This window comes from Eleutherodactylus coqui, chromosome 1 (assembly GCF_035609145.1).
Source record: "Eleutherodactylus coqui strain aEleCoq1 chromosome 1, aEleCoq1.hap1, whole genome shotgun sequence".
NCBI classification, from domain to species: domain Eukaryota; kingdom Metazoa; phylum Chordata; class Amphibia; order Anura; family Eleutherodactylidae; genus Eleutherodactylus; species Eleutherodactylus coqui.
The window spans coordinates 536,122,595-536,136,801 of NC_089837.1; the positions used below are offsets into that span (position 1 = coordinate 536,122,595).

Sequence of the window (14,207 nt, forward strand, 5' to 3'; positions counted from 1 at the left end):
CCCTCTGGTTAGCTCAGTCCTGATTGGCAGCTATCTATGCTAGAGAAGGGGCTGGAGCAATAAAATTCTACAAGCGGAGGTCATATAAGACCCGGAACTTCTTGTTTGGATGAGAGTAGTGAGTGTACAGAGCATATAGAGAGCAGTAAGTGGAGTAGAATAGAGATCAGTCCGTCAGCTCCTGCTCCTCTCCCGCAGCATACAGCACCCAAAACTGCAGGATTGTTGCCAGCACAGAAAAGAGCCTGAGCCTATGTGTGGAGTCCAGCAGGAGTGAAGAACACCTAGAATGAACCCAAAATGAACCCCAAGGTTTGGATAAGGTACAAGCAGTATTGTGAAGAGATACAGGCAAGTGGAAGCTACAAGAGAGAAACTGGGCCTCTAAGGTCACTCTGATTAAGCTGTTGGCATATAGACAGAGCTTGTGCAGAGATACACACATTGGAGATACTGGAATCTTACAAGTACTGTGATTGCTGTGGGAGAAATAGGCTGTAACCTGCTGCTGAATCTTCAGTGAACTTCTAGTTGCTGTTTTCACAAGTTCCCGGCCTCACACCTGTCTGTCCTGCGCTGAACATCTTGGCCACCTAACATAACACCTGGCAGGGGGCCTGGATGCTACAAAAATCAGCAGAACCGGCTTTATGTGTGAATTGCTTGCTGCGAAGATATTGTATTGTTGCTCTGAAGAATTCTCTTCGTGGGGACAATGTCTGCAATGAAACAAGGCAGGCGGGTCTGATGTCATGGTGGCAATCGTACAAGTCTCTGTCCCATCCAGCTATACTAGTGTGAAAGATTGGGGGACTACAGGCTGGCCTCTGATCCTGAGGATGATGTGCTGCTGTAGTGCAGTGTCCTACAGAGGAGAGAGAAGGAATGGGTGTAGAGCAGTGTCCTCCAGAGAAAAGAGAAGGAATGGGTGTAATGCAGTGCCCTCCAGAGAAGAGAGAAGTAATGGCTATAGTGCAGTGTCCTCTAGAGATGAGTGAAGGAATGGGTGTAGAGCAGTGTCCTCCAGAGAAGAAAGAAGGAATGGGTGTAGAGCAGTGTCCTCGAGAGAAGAAAGAAGGAATGGGTGTAGTGCAGTGTCCTCCAGAGAAAAGAGAAGGAATGGGTGTAGTGCAGTGTCCTCCAGAGAAGAGAGAAGGAATGGGTGTAGTGCAGTGTCCTCCAGAGAAGAGAGAAGGAATGGGTGTAGTGCAGTGTCCTCCAGAGAAGAGAGAAGGAATGGGTATAGTGCAGTGTCCTCTAGAGATGAGTGAAGGAATGGGTGTAGAGCAGTGTCCTCCAGAGAAGAGAGAAGGAATGGGTATAGTGCAGTGTCCTCCAGAGAAGAGAGAAGGAATGGGTGTAGAGCAGTGTCCACCAGAGAGGAGAGAAGGAATGGGTGTAGAGCAGTGTCCTCCTGAGAAGAGAGAAGGAATGGGTGTAGAGCAGTGTCCTCCAGAGAAGAGAGAAGGAATGGATGTAGAGCAGTGTCCTCCAGAGAAGAGAGAAGGAATGGGTGTAGAGCAGTGTCCTCCAGAGAAAAGAGAAGGAATGGGTGTAATGCAGTGTCCTCCAGAGAAGAGAGGAGTAATGGGTATAGTGCAGTGTCCTCTAGAGATGAGTGAAGGAATGGGTGTAGAGCAGTGTCCTCCAGAGAAGAGAGAAGGAATGGGTGTAGTGCAGTGTCCTCTAGAGAAGAGAGAAGGAATGGGTGTAGAGCAGTGTCCTCTAGAGAAAAGAGAAGGAATGGGTGTAATGCAGTGTCCTCCAGAGAAGAGAGAAGTAATGGGTATAGTGCAGTGTCCTCTAGAGATGAGTGAAGGAATGGGTGTAGAGCAGTGTCCTCCAGAGAAGAAAGAAGGAATGGGTGTAGAGCAGTGTCCTCGAGAGAAGAGAGAAGGAATGGGTGTAGTGCAGTGTCCTCCAGAGAAAAGAGAAGGAATGGGTGTAGTGCAGTGTCCTCCAGAGAAGAGAGAAGGAATGGGTGTAGTGCAGTGTCCTCCAGAGAAGAGAGAAGGAATGGGTGTAGAGCAGTGTCCTCCAGAGAAGAGAGAAGGAATGGGTGTAGTGCAGTGTCCTCCAGAGAAGAGAGAAGGAATGGGTGTAGAGCAGTGTCCTCCAGAGAAGAGAGAAGGAATGGGTGTAGTGCAGTGTCCTCTAGAGAAGAGAGAAGGAATGGGTGTAGAGCAGTGTCCTCCAGAGAAAAGAGAAGGAATGGGTGTAATGCAGTGTCCTCCAGAGAAGAGAGAAGTAATGGGTATAGTGCAGTGTCCTCTAGAGATGAGTGAAGGAATGGGTGTAGAGCAGTGTCCTCCAGAGAAGAAAGAAGGAATGGGTGTAGAGCAGTGTCCTCGAGAGAAGAGAGAAGGAATGGGTGTAGTGCAGTGTCCTCCAGAGAAAAGAGAAGGAATGGGTGTAGTGCAGTGTCCTCCAGAGAAGAGAGAAGGAATGGGTGTAGTGCAGTGTCCTCCAGAGAAGAGAGAATGAATGGGTGTAGAGCAGTGTCCTCCAGAGAAGAGAGAAGGAATGGGTGTAGTGCAGTGTCCTCCAGAGAAGAGAGAAGGAATGGGTGTAGAGCAGTGTCCACCAGAGAGGAGAGAAGGAATGGGTGTAGAGCAGTGTCCTCGAGAGAAGAGAGAAGGAATGGGTGTAGAGCAGTGTCCTCGAGAGAAGAGAGAAGGAATGGGTGTAGTGCAGTGTCCTCCAGAGAAGAGAGAAGGAATGGGTGTAGTGCAGTGTCCTCCAGAGAAGAGAGAAGGAATGGGTGTAGTGCAGTGTCCTCCAGAGAAGAGAGAAGGAATGGGTGTAGTGCAGTGTCCTCCAGAGAAGAGAGAAGGAATGGGTGTAGTGCAGTGTCCTCTAGAGATGAGTGAAGGAATGGGTGTAGAGCAGTGTCCTCCAGAGAAGAGAGAAGGAATGGGTGTAGAGCAGTGTCCACCAGAGGGGAGAGAAGGAATGGGTGTAGTGCAGTGTCCTCCAGAGAAGAGAGAAGGAATGGGTGTAGAGCAGTGTCCACCAGAGAGGAGAGAAGGAATGGGTGTAGAGCAGTGTCCTCCAGAGAAGAGAGAAGGAATGGGTGTAGTGCAGTGTCCTCCAGAGAAGAGAGAAGGAATGGGTGTAGTGCAGTGTCCTCTAGAGATGAGTGAAGGAATGGGTGTAGAGCAGTGTCCTCCAGAGAAGAGAGAAGGAATGGGTGTAGAGCAGTGTCCACCAGAGAGGAGAGAAGGAATGGGTGTAGAGCATTGTTTGATAGCTAAATTCTTGGATCAGTGGAATAATAAAGGCTGGCAAGTTCAGGTTGCAAGAATTTTTCCAAGCCGTATGGGATTTACAGAGGGGCAGCAGTACTTCCAGCCACCACCTTCAACTAGGATATTAAGGATGAGCTGTATGGATGTTTGCACGTTAACTCTTTCATTTGCCTGTTTTCACAATAAACAATCGAGTTTTTCGGTTAACCTTTTCTACCTCCTTGGACTCTCTTCTCTACGGGACACACACCACACTACATCAGGACACTATTCCAAGAAGCAGAGGCCAGCCCGTAACACCAAGTCTCCCAAATTTTCACTGAAGTGTAGCTGGGTGGGAGAGAGATTTGAACCATTGCCACGGTGACAACAGACCCTCCTGCCAGGGCTCATTGCAATTGTAATGTTTCTGGTGCCCAGTGAGACAACACTCGTAGAGAAATTAGGTTGAGCAGCACAACCAGTGATCCCAAATAGTAGTAGCTTATTGATCCATAATGGTGGAGCCTGCTCTGCCCTATATGGATCAATAAAGAAGTATATTTGGGATCACCGGTTGTGCTGCTCAACTTACTTTCTATTTGGATGACGTTGTTAGTCCGTGGAGTCTGGACTTGCTGAGCTTTGCACAGCGGACCCGCACCTCGCACCTCATGGTGCATTCCAGTGGAGAGCTGCTGCACCTATTTGCTTATTAACACTCATAGAGATTCTCACTGTTATGGAGAGAGAGGGGGAAACCCGACCAGTACCACCTCTATCACCGGTTTGTCACAGATCAACTATTCCGAACGCTCTCGCTGCTATGACCGCTTGTCATGGCAGAGCATTGATTGATCACTTTAGCAAGATTGCAAGCACGGAGTCATTAGAAGACAAATGGATTTGTACCCAGCTTTCCCAGGCTCCTGCACGCATGCAGATCGAAAGCTCAAATCACCCCCTGATTCAGTGTAAAGCCTCAAGCACTCTACAATACCCACATACGTACTGCCACCACCAGCTTTTGTTTCCCAGGCAAGCTGGAACCTGGACTAGGAATTATTAATATAATCTTCGGAGTTATGGTTTTTAAAACAGACAAGGTTTGACTAATAAATTGCAGATTTATTCTAAAAAAAACTAGCAGTGCAAATATTTATATATCCAAAAAAATACAGAAAAAGATGTTAGAGTGGAGATAAGGTTTACAGGTATACACTGCAGCCAGTACTTAAAATACAACAAGGAGGAAATAAAACAAAGATGTTCAGCCCAACACTCTGATTCAACCAAGTCAGGGTGACTACCCACTATAGTATATATATATATATATATATATATATATATACACTACCGTTCAAAAGTTTGGGGTCACATTGAAATGTCCTTATTTTTGAAGGAAAAGCACTGTACTTTTCAATGAAGATAACTTTAAACTAGTCCTAACTTTAAACAAATGCACTCTATACATTGCTAATGTGGTAAATGACTATTCTAGCTGCAAATGTCTGGTTTTTTGTGCAATATCTACAAAGGTGAATAGAGGCCCATTTCCAGCAACTATCACTCCAGTGTTCTAATGGTACAATGTGTTTGCTCATTGGCTCAGAAGGCTAATTGATGATTAGAAAACCCTTGTGCAATCATGTTCACACATCTGAAAACAGTCTAGCTCGTTACAGAAGCTACAAAACTGACCTTCCTGTGAGCAGATTGAGTTTCTGGAGCATCACATTTGTGGGGTCAATTAAACGCTCAAAATGGCCAGAAAAAGAGAACTTTCATCTGAAACTCGACAGTCTATTCTTGTTCTTAGAAATGAAGGCTATTCCATGCGAGAAATTGCTAAGAAATTGAAGATTTCCTACAACGGTGTGTACTACGCCCTTCAGAGGACAGCACAAACAGGCTCTAACCAGAGTAGAAAAAGAAGTGGGAGGCCGCGTTGCACAACTAAGCAAGAAGATAAGCACATTAGAGTCTCTAGTTTGAGAAACAGACGCCTCACAGGTACCCAACTGGCATCTTCATTAAATAGTACCCGCAAAACACCAGTGTCAACATCTACAGTGAAGAGGCGGCTGCGGGATTTTGGGCTTCAGGGCAGAGTGGCAAAGAAAAAGCCATATCTGAGACTGGCCAATAAAAGAAAAAGATTAAGATGGGCAAAAGAACACAGACATTGGACAGAGGAAGACTGGAAAAAAGTGTTGTGGACGGATGAATCCAAGTTTGAGGTGTTTGGATCACAAAGAAGAACGTTTGTGAGACGCAGAACAAATGAGAAGATGCTGGAAGAATGCCTGCCGCCATCTGTTAAGCATGGTGGAGGTAATGTGATGGTCTGGGGTTGCTTTGGTGCTGGTAAGGTGGGAGATTTGTACAGGGTAAAAGGGATTCTGAATAAGGAAGGCTATCACTCCTTTTTGCAACGCCATGCCATACCCAGTGGACAGCGCTTGATTGGAACCAATTTCATCCTACAACAGGACAATGACCCTAAACACACCTCCAAATTGTGCAAGAACTATTTACAGCAGAAGCAGGCAGCTGGTATTCTATGGGTAATGGAGTGGCCAGCGCAGTCACCAGATCTGAACCCCATTGAGCTGTTGTGGGAGCAGCTTGACCGTATGGTACGCCAGAAGTGCCCATCCAACCAATCCAACTTGTGGGAGATGCTTCTAGAAGCGTGGGGTGCAATTTCACAAGCTTACCTCAACAAATTAACAGCTAGAATGTCAAAGGTGTGCAATGCTGGAATTGCTGCAAAAGGAGGATTCTTTGACGAAAGCAAAGTTTGATGTAAAAACGATGTTATTTCACATACAAATCATTATTTCTAACCTTGTCAATGTCTTGGCTCTATTGTCTATTCATTTCACAACGCATGGTGGGGAATAAGTGGGACTTTTCATGGAAAACACAAAATTGTTTGGGTGACCCCAAACTTTTGAACGGTAGTGTATATATATATATATATATATATTATATATATATATATATATATATATATATATATATATATATATATAATTATACAGCAGTCTATGTATATGGGTGACTATCCACTACAGTTTTTTTTCACTGCGAAATTCGCAGCGTTTTTTTTTCTGGAGGGGTCTATGGGACTTGTAATGTTAAAATTGCGATTGCGCAAAATCGCAATTTACCACGAAATCACGATTTTGCGGGATCGCGATTTTAACATTACAAGTTCTATAGACCCTGCAGGAAAAAAAACGCTGCAAATTTTGCAGTGAAAAAAAACCTGTAGTGGGTAGTCACCCTCACAGGGAACAAACGAGAAAGTCCATACGCCGTAGCGCACCTCTGAAGGTCTAACCCCGGGTCTCTCTGACCTCCCAGTTTTTAAAGTTTCCCTAAAACACATCACCCCCCGCCCCCTATGAGCTCATTCGGAGAGATGAGGGGTACATGCAAACATACCTGTAAAAAGCCATAATTCTCCATTTTGGCCATATCTCTGCAGGAGATTCTCCGATCGGGAATATATACCTGGTATATTTCCGGTCATGATTTTATCTACTCAGCAATACCAAACGTGACACATAAATTATAAGCAGGTACGCGGATACGCCATTTGGGGGTGTTCTGGGGCACGCACCTCAATGAGTTTAGATGCGTTTTATTCAGCTGACCCGCCCAATTCTGAAAATATAATTCATATCAAGCTAGTACCTTCACACGCCAAAAATCCGCATTAAGAGATTTTTCCCTAATTTAAACCTTGGAGCCGACGTGTCTGTGAGAAACCAGCTTCTAGTAGACTTAGACTTCATTAACAAGTAATTGCTAACACAATCTTGTTCCCCCATGATAATTCTAAACTAAACAGAGAGGTGGAGCCAGGAAAGCGAGAAGAATGGAAGGGGCGTATTCACTCTGGTCCAGGGTAAGGTCAGACAATAAATGTGAAGATTCAAAAGGCAACGGGGACTGAGAAACTTTACAAAATGGATGATAATATAGCTAGGCCTGACGCACACAGCCACAATGGCTGACGGCCTACCAGTCTCTAGATCACACTCACCTTTAATGAAAATGGCGCTGTCGGTTCTGCATTCGCCCCGGTGACACTCCACCGCAGCGTCCGGCTTGTCTGGAATCCCAGGAAACTCTTCGCTAATAAGACGTGGAAAACCAGTCACCAGCTGTCCTTCATAGTAGCTCCAGACTTGTGCGCCCTGCAAAACATCAAGATGGCGGCCGGTAACGGCATGAATTCGTACAAGATATATGTCTGTGTACACTGAAGGCCTCGTTATTAGAGACCTCGTCTACTAGAGTGTTGGCTCTCAAAACCACAACATCCATGGATGTCAGAGGACCCGGGTGCATCAAGAAAACCAGACCCCACCATTACTGCACCAGCGGACAGGAAGGGGTCAGCGATTCATGCTGCTTGCACCAAATTCTGACCTCCCATCCGCATGGTCTGAATCCATCTGCCCAGGAGATGTTTTCCTGCTGCTCACTGATACAAGTTTTGCGCTCTTTTGCCCGCTGGAGTCTTTCTGTTTCTCTTAGACACAATGGTGCTGGAACTGGTCGCCCGCTGTTATACCATCCGTGCGGAGGAACGGCAAGTTGTGCGTTCGGACACGTTAGTTGGAGCTCCAGCGTTGTATTCAGCTGACTGTGCAGCCTGTTGGTCAGAATGATTCCTGACATCCTCCTCCGACCCCTTTCAGTGATGAGTTATTTCCGTCCACAGGATCCCCTTCCGCTGGATGTTTTCCTCAATCGCGCCATTCTCTGTATACTCTCCACACCGTTACACGAGAAAGGGACTGTGGGCTCTAATACAGTAGCTGCGGGCTGCAGTGAAGGGGCTGAGGGCACTAATAAAGGTCTGGGAATTCTAGTAAAGGTCTGGAGGCTGTAATAACGGAGCCGTTTAGTGTATATCTATGTACACGCCTGTATATACAGCAATGACGCTGCTGTGTATAGACACTGATGATGGTGTGCTGTATATACAGTGACAGCAGACACTATACACAGGTTGTCCCCGCACCTTGAACAGGTAGATCCTCTGATGTTCCAGAGGGTTCTTCTCGTTGTGGTTCCTGAATGCGGCATCTATCGGTCCGGTCAGTCCGGGCCAGGTCTCATTTATACGTTGCGTCGGTCCCTGGAATCCCATCCACGTCAAATCTCCTAAAAATACAATAACTTTCAGATCCAGGCAGGAAACATACGACATCCACGACTCGGTCAGCCTACGGTCAGTTCACAAGACTTACCTCTGAAGTAATGCATGACTCCTTTATCGTCTAACGTGATGGCGTCAAATCCTCCATCCGTGCAGCGATCCGGCATTCCTGAGAAGACACCATGAACACTGAGAGAAAGGTGGCGATAACTAACAGCGGCTCCATAAAAACCATACATATCAGTTATCTGAGGGTACAGTGATGTCATCAGCAGGGGGCGGGGTGGTGACTACCACTCAGTCATGTTGTACAAGCTGGTTGTATTATAAGGTGGGTGGATCTTATGTCATTACATCAGTGATGTCATCAGCAGGGGGCGGGGCGGTGACTACCACTCAGTCATGTTGTACAAGCTGGTTGTATTATAAGGTGGGTGGATCTTATGTCATTATATCAGTGATGTCATCAGTAGGGGGCGGGGCGGTGACTACCACTCAGTCATGTTGTACAAGCTGGTTGTATTATAAGGTGGGTGGATCTTATGTCATTACATCAGTGATGTCATCAGCAGGGGGCGGGGCGGTGACTACCACTCAGTCATGTTGTACAAGCTGGTTGTATTATAAGGTGGGTGGATCTTATGTCATTATATCAGTGATGTCATCAGCAGGGGGCGGGGTGGTGACTACCACTCAGTCATGTTGTACAAGCTGGTTGTATTATAAGGTGGGTGGATCTTATGTCATTACATCAGTGATGTCATCAGCAGGGGGCGGGCTGTGACTACCCCTTGGGCATGATCTACAGGCCGATTTTAGTATAAGGCATCAGATCTCATGTCATTATATTACTACTGAGGCAGGTATAATACATCGGCAGCGGCGCTCACCTGGCAGGTTGTAGGCGGGGTCAGGGTCAGAGAACAGGTTGGTACCGGTATCATTGGGTCTCCCTTTTATCCTGTAATAGAAGCACATGGAAAGTGAGTGACTCGTGAGGCACTTTATATACTTTATAATACACAGTTTACCTGCCCCGTGTGCCCTTTACCCTCCTCACCCTTCTGCCCTCTGCTGAAGAGCAAGCAAATAGGATCATGGGGGCATCAGAAGAGGTCATGGGGCACGTGAAGAGAATATTGTTCTTCCTCTCTACAAGTCAGTGGTCAGACCACACATGGAATATTGTGGACAGTTTTGGGCACCGGTACTCAAGGAGCACATATCAGAGCTTGAGTGGGTACAAAGGGGGCGACTAAAGTAATGAATTGGCGGACTACAATACCCAAAGAGGTAAACAAAATCGGGGTTATTTATTTTAGAAAAAAGACAGCTGAGGAGGGGACCTAAGAGTCATGTACAGATACATCAGGGGTCAGTACAGAGATCTCTTCCATCATTTATTATACCCAGGATTGTAACAAAGGGGCGCTCTAATAACTATGTATAGATACATCAGGGGTCAGTACAGAGATCTCTTCCATCATTTATTATACCCAGGATTGTAACAAAGGGGCGCTCTAATAACTATGTATAGATACATCAGGGGTCAGTACAGAGATCTCTTCCATCATTTATTATACCCAGGACTGTAACAAGGGTGCGCTCTAATAACTATGTATAGATATATCAGGGGTCAGTACAGAGATCTCTCCCATCATCTATTATACCCAGGACTGTAACAAGGGGGCGCTCTAATAACTATGTATAGATACATCAGGGGTCAGTACAGAGATCTCTCCCATCATCTATTATACCCAGGACTGTAACAAGGGGGCGCTCTAATAACTATGTATAATATATTAGGGGTCAGTATAAAGATCTCTCCATCATCTATTATAATCAGGACTGTAACAAGGGGGCGCTCTAATAACTATGTATAGATACATCAGGGGTCAGTACAGAGATCTCTCCCATCATCTATTATACCCAGGACTATAACAAGGGGGCGCTCTAATAACTATGTACAGATATATCAGGGGTCAGTACAGAGATCTCTCTCATTATCTATTATATGCAGGACTGTAACAGTGGGGCGCTCTAATAGCTATGTATAGATACATCAGGGGTCAGTAAAAAAATGTCTTCCATCATCTATTATATGTAGTACTGTTACAGGGGGGCGCTCTAATAACTATGTATAGATACATCAGGGGTCAGTACAGAGATCTCTCCCATCATCTATTATATGCAGGACTATAACAAGGGGGCGCTCTAATAACTATGTATAGATATATCAGGGGTCAGTACAGAGATCTCCCCCATCATCTATTATATCCAGGACTGTAACAAGGGGGCGCTCTAATAACTATGTATAGATATATCAGGGGTCAGTACAGAGATCTCTCTCATAATCTATTATACTCAGAACTGTAGCAAGGGGGCCGTCTAATAACTATGTATAGATATATCAGGGGTCAGTACAGAGATCTCTCCCATCATCTATTATACCCAGGACTGTAACAAGGGGGTGCTCTAATAACTATGTATAGATATATCAGGAGTCAGAACAGAGATCTCTCCCATCATCTATTATATCCAGGACTGTAACAAGGGGGCGCTCTAATAACTATGTATAGATATATCAGGGGTCAGTACAGAGATCTCTCCCATCATCTATTATACCCAGGACTGTAACAAGGGGGCGCTCTAATAACTATGTATAGATATATCAGGGGTCAGTACAGAGATCTCTCTCATTATCTCTTATACTCAGAGCTGTAGCAAGGGGCGCTCTAATAACTATGTAAAGATACATCAGAGGTCAGTACAGAGATCTCTCCCATCATCTATTATACGCAGGACTGTAACAAGGGGGCACTATAATAACTATGTATAATTTATCAGGGGTTAGTACAGAGACCTCTCCCATCATCTATTATAATCAGGACTGTAACAAGGAGGCGCTCTAATAACTATGTATAGATATATCAGGGGTCTGTACAAAGATCTCTCCCATCATCTATTATACCTAGGACTGTAACAAGGGGGCGCTCTAATAACTATGTATAGATATATCAGGGGTCAGTACAGAGATCTCTCCCATCATCTATTATACCTAGGACTGTAACAAGGGGGTGCTCTAATAACTATGTATAATATATCAGGGGTCAGCATAGAGATCTCTCCCATCATCTATTATAATCAGGACTGTAACAAGGGGGCGCTCTAATAACTATGTATAGATACATAAGGGGACAGTACAGAGATCTCTTCCATCATATATTATACCCAGGACTGTAACAAGGGGGCGCTCTAATAACTATGTATAATATATCAGGGGTCAGTACAAAGATCTCTTTCATCACGCATTATACCCAAGACTGTAACAAGGGGGGCTCTAATAACTATGTATAGATATATCAGGGGTCAGTACAGAGATCTCTCCCACCATCTATTATACCCAGGACTATAACCAGGGGGCGCTCTAATAACTATGTATAGATATATCAGGGGTCAGTACAGAGAACTCTCCTATCATCTATTATACAGACGACTGTAACAAGGGGGCGCTCTAATAACTATGTATAATATATCAGGGGTCAGTACAGAGATCTCTTCCATCATTTATTAAACTCAGAACTGTAACAAGGGGGCGCTCTAATAACTGTGTATAGATATATCATGGGGTCAGTACAGAGATCTCTCCCACCATCTATTATACACAGGACTGTAACAAGGGGCGCTCTAATAACTATGTATAATATATCAGGGGTCAGTACAGAGATCTCTCCCACCATCTATTATACCCAGGACTATAACCAGGGGGCTCTCTAATAACTATGTATAGATACATCAGGGGTCAGTACAGAGATTTCTTCCATCATCTATTCTACCCAGGACTGCAACAAGGGGGCGCTCTAATAACTATGTATAATATATCAGGGGTCAGTACAGAGATCTCTCCCATCATCTATTATACCCAGGACTATAACAAGGGGGCGCTTTAATAACTATGTATATGAGGGGTCAGTACAGAGATCTCCCCCATCATCTATTATACCCAGGACTGAAACAAGGGGGCGCTCTAATAACTATGCATAATATATCAGGGGTCAGTATAGAGATCTCCCCATCATCTATTCTACCCAGGACTGCAACAAGGGTGTGCTCTAATAACTAGGTGTAATATATTAGGGGTCAGTACAGAGATCTCTCCCATCATCTATTATACCCAGGACTGTAACAAGGGGGTGCTCTAATAACTATGTATAGATATATCAGGAGTCAGTACAGAGATCTCTCCCATCATCTATTATACCCAGGACTGTAACAAGGGGGCGCTCTAATAACTATGTATAATATCAGGGGTCAGTACAGAGATCTCTCCCATCATCTATTATACCCAGGACTGAAACAAGGGGGCGCTCTAATAACTATGCATAATATATCAGGGGTCAGTATAGAGATCTCCCCATCATCTATTCTACCCAGGACTGCAACAAGGGTGTGCTCTAATAACTAGGTGTAATATATTAGGGGTCAGTACAGAGATCTCTCCCATCATCTATTATACCCAGGACTGTAACAAGGGGGTGCTCTAATAACTATGTATAGATATATCAGGAGTCAGTACAGAGATCTCTCCCATCATCTATTATACCCAGGACTGTAACAAGGGGGTGCTCTAATAACTATGTATATGAGGGGGCAGTACAGAGATCTCCCCCATCATCTATTCTATCCTGGATTGCAAGAAGGGGGCTGGAGTAGGTTGGGAGTAGGTGGAGCCTTGCAGTCTGAGCAGAGCTGAGCTGCTGAGCAGACGTGTCTGGAGCCTCTCCCTCTCCCTGGATCTAGCAGAGGCTCTAGCAATCTAGCACATCCTCCATCGTTCCTCGGGTGAGACCAGCGGGGAATGGCGGTGTGTTTCTGGTCTCAGGAGGAGAGAGACTTAGGCCTCCTTCCCACGGACGGATTTCCGCCGTGTAATACGCGGTGAAAATCCGTCGCGTTTCCCACAGCTATTAGGTTCTATCGAACCTACTAGCTCAATGCTCACGGTGCGGAATTCCATTGCGGAATTCCGCACCGTGAAATCTCCCGTCCTCACCCGTGGCGTGTCGGCTTCCATTGCAGTCAATGGAAGCCGTCCGCTCACGATATCTTCCGCTATAGCACAGCGGAAGATAGCGTGAAATCGCCTCTCCGCCCACCGCCGCCGCGTCATATGACGCGGCCCCGTTTCATGTGACGCTGTGGGCGTGTCTTGTGATGTGGCCGGCGTATCACATGACGCTTCGGCACGTCACGCCGAAGCTTCATGCGGGACCCAGGTAATTATGGGGTCTCTGGGGGGCGCCGTGTGCAGCCGGAGCCCGTCACGGCCGTGTGCAGCCGGCCTTAGAAGATCCTAGAGACAGATGCAGCAAGACTCCATGGAGAGTGCAGGCCATCCTGGAAAGAAAGGTGAGTCTTCCCAAGGACGGGATGGTGGCGATTCCCTTATCCAGTACAAGGGGTGGGGTGGGCGCCGTCCCGGGGAGACCACCAACAAGTATAGTACCAGAATTCATCTATGTACTAATGAATTTGAGGCATGCGGTCAGAAGCTTAAGAAGCTGCAGATGGAGCTGAAATCTTTGAAGGCTCGGGCCGAGACTGCTACAAGGAGAAAGGACCGTGTTACAATATCAGAAGAGATGGGGAAGGTGAGAGAGGCCATTAAGCTTCATCTCACAAGAAAAGAGTACATTTTACAGAATGCTGGTGGATCTAAAAAAGACTGAGCAACCAAGAGAGATTGGACAGCATGAGGAACCTCTCTGGGAAGGAGTTAGCAGTAAGCTCTGTGTCTG

The 14,207-nt window shown here is 45.8% G+C and overlaps 1 protein-coding gene across 1 annotated transcript in view; it reads right to left on the bottom strand.

Annotated features, from left to right (window-relative positions):
- Positions 1–14,207, bottom strand: part of LOC136591937 (hemopexin-like) — a 58,042-nt gene that overhangs the window by 9,698 nt on the left and 34,137 nt on the right. The window contains exons 2-5 of the mRNA XM_066588560.1: positions 9,300–9,370; positions 8,501–8,578; positions 8,272–8,414; positions 7,285–7,438 (exon numbers count right to left, since the gene is read on the bottom strand). Of these exons, the coding sequence (XP_066444657.1) occupies positions 7,285–7,438; positions 8,272–8,414; positions 8,501–8,578; positions 9,300–9,370 (446 nt within the window). The remainder of the gene's footprint in view (positions 1–7,284; positions 7,439–8,271; positions 8,415–8,500; positions 8,579–9,299; positions 9,371–14,207) is intronic.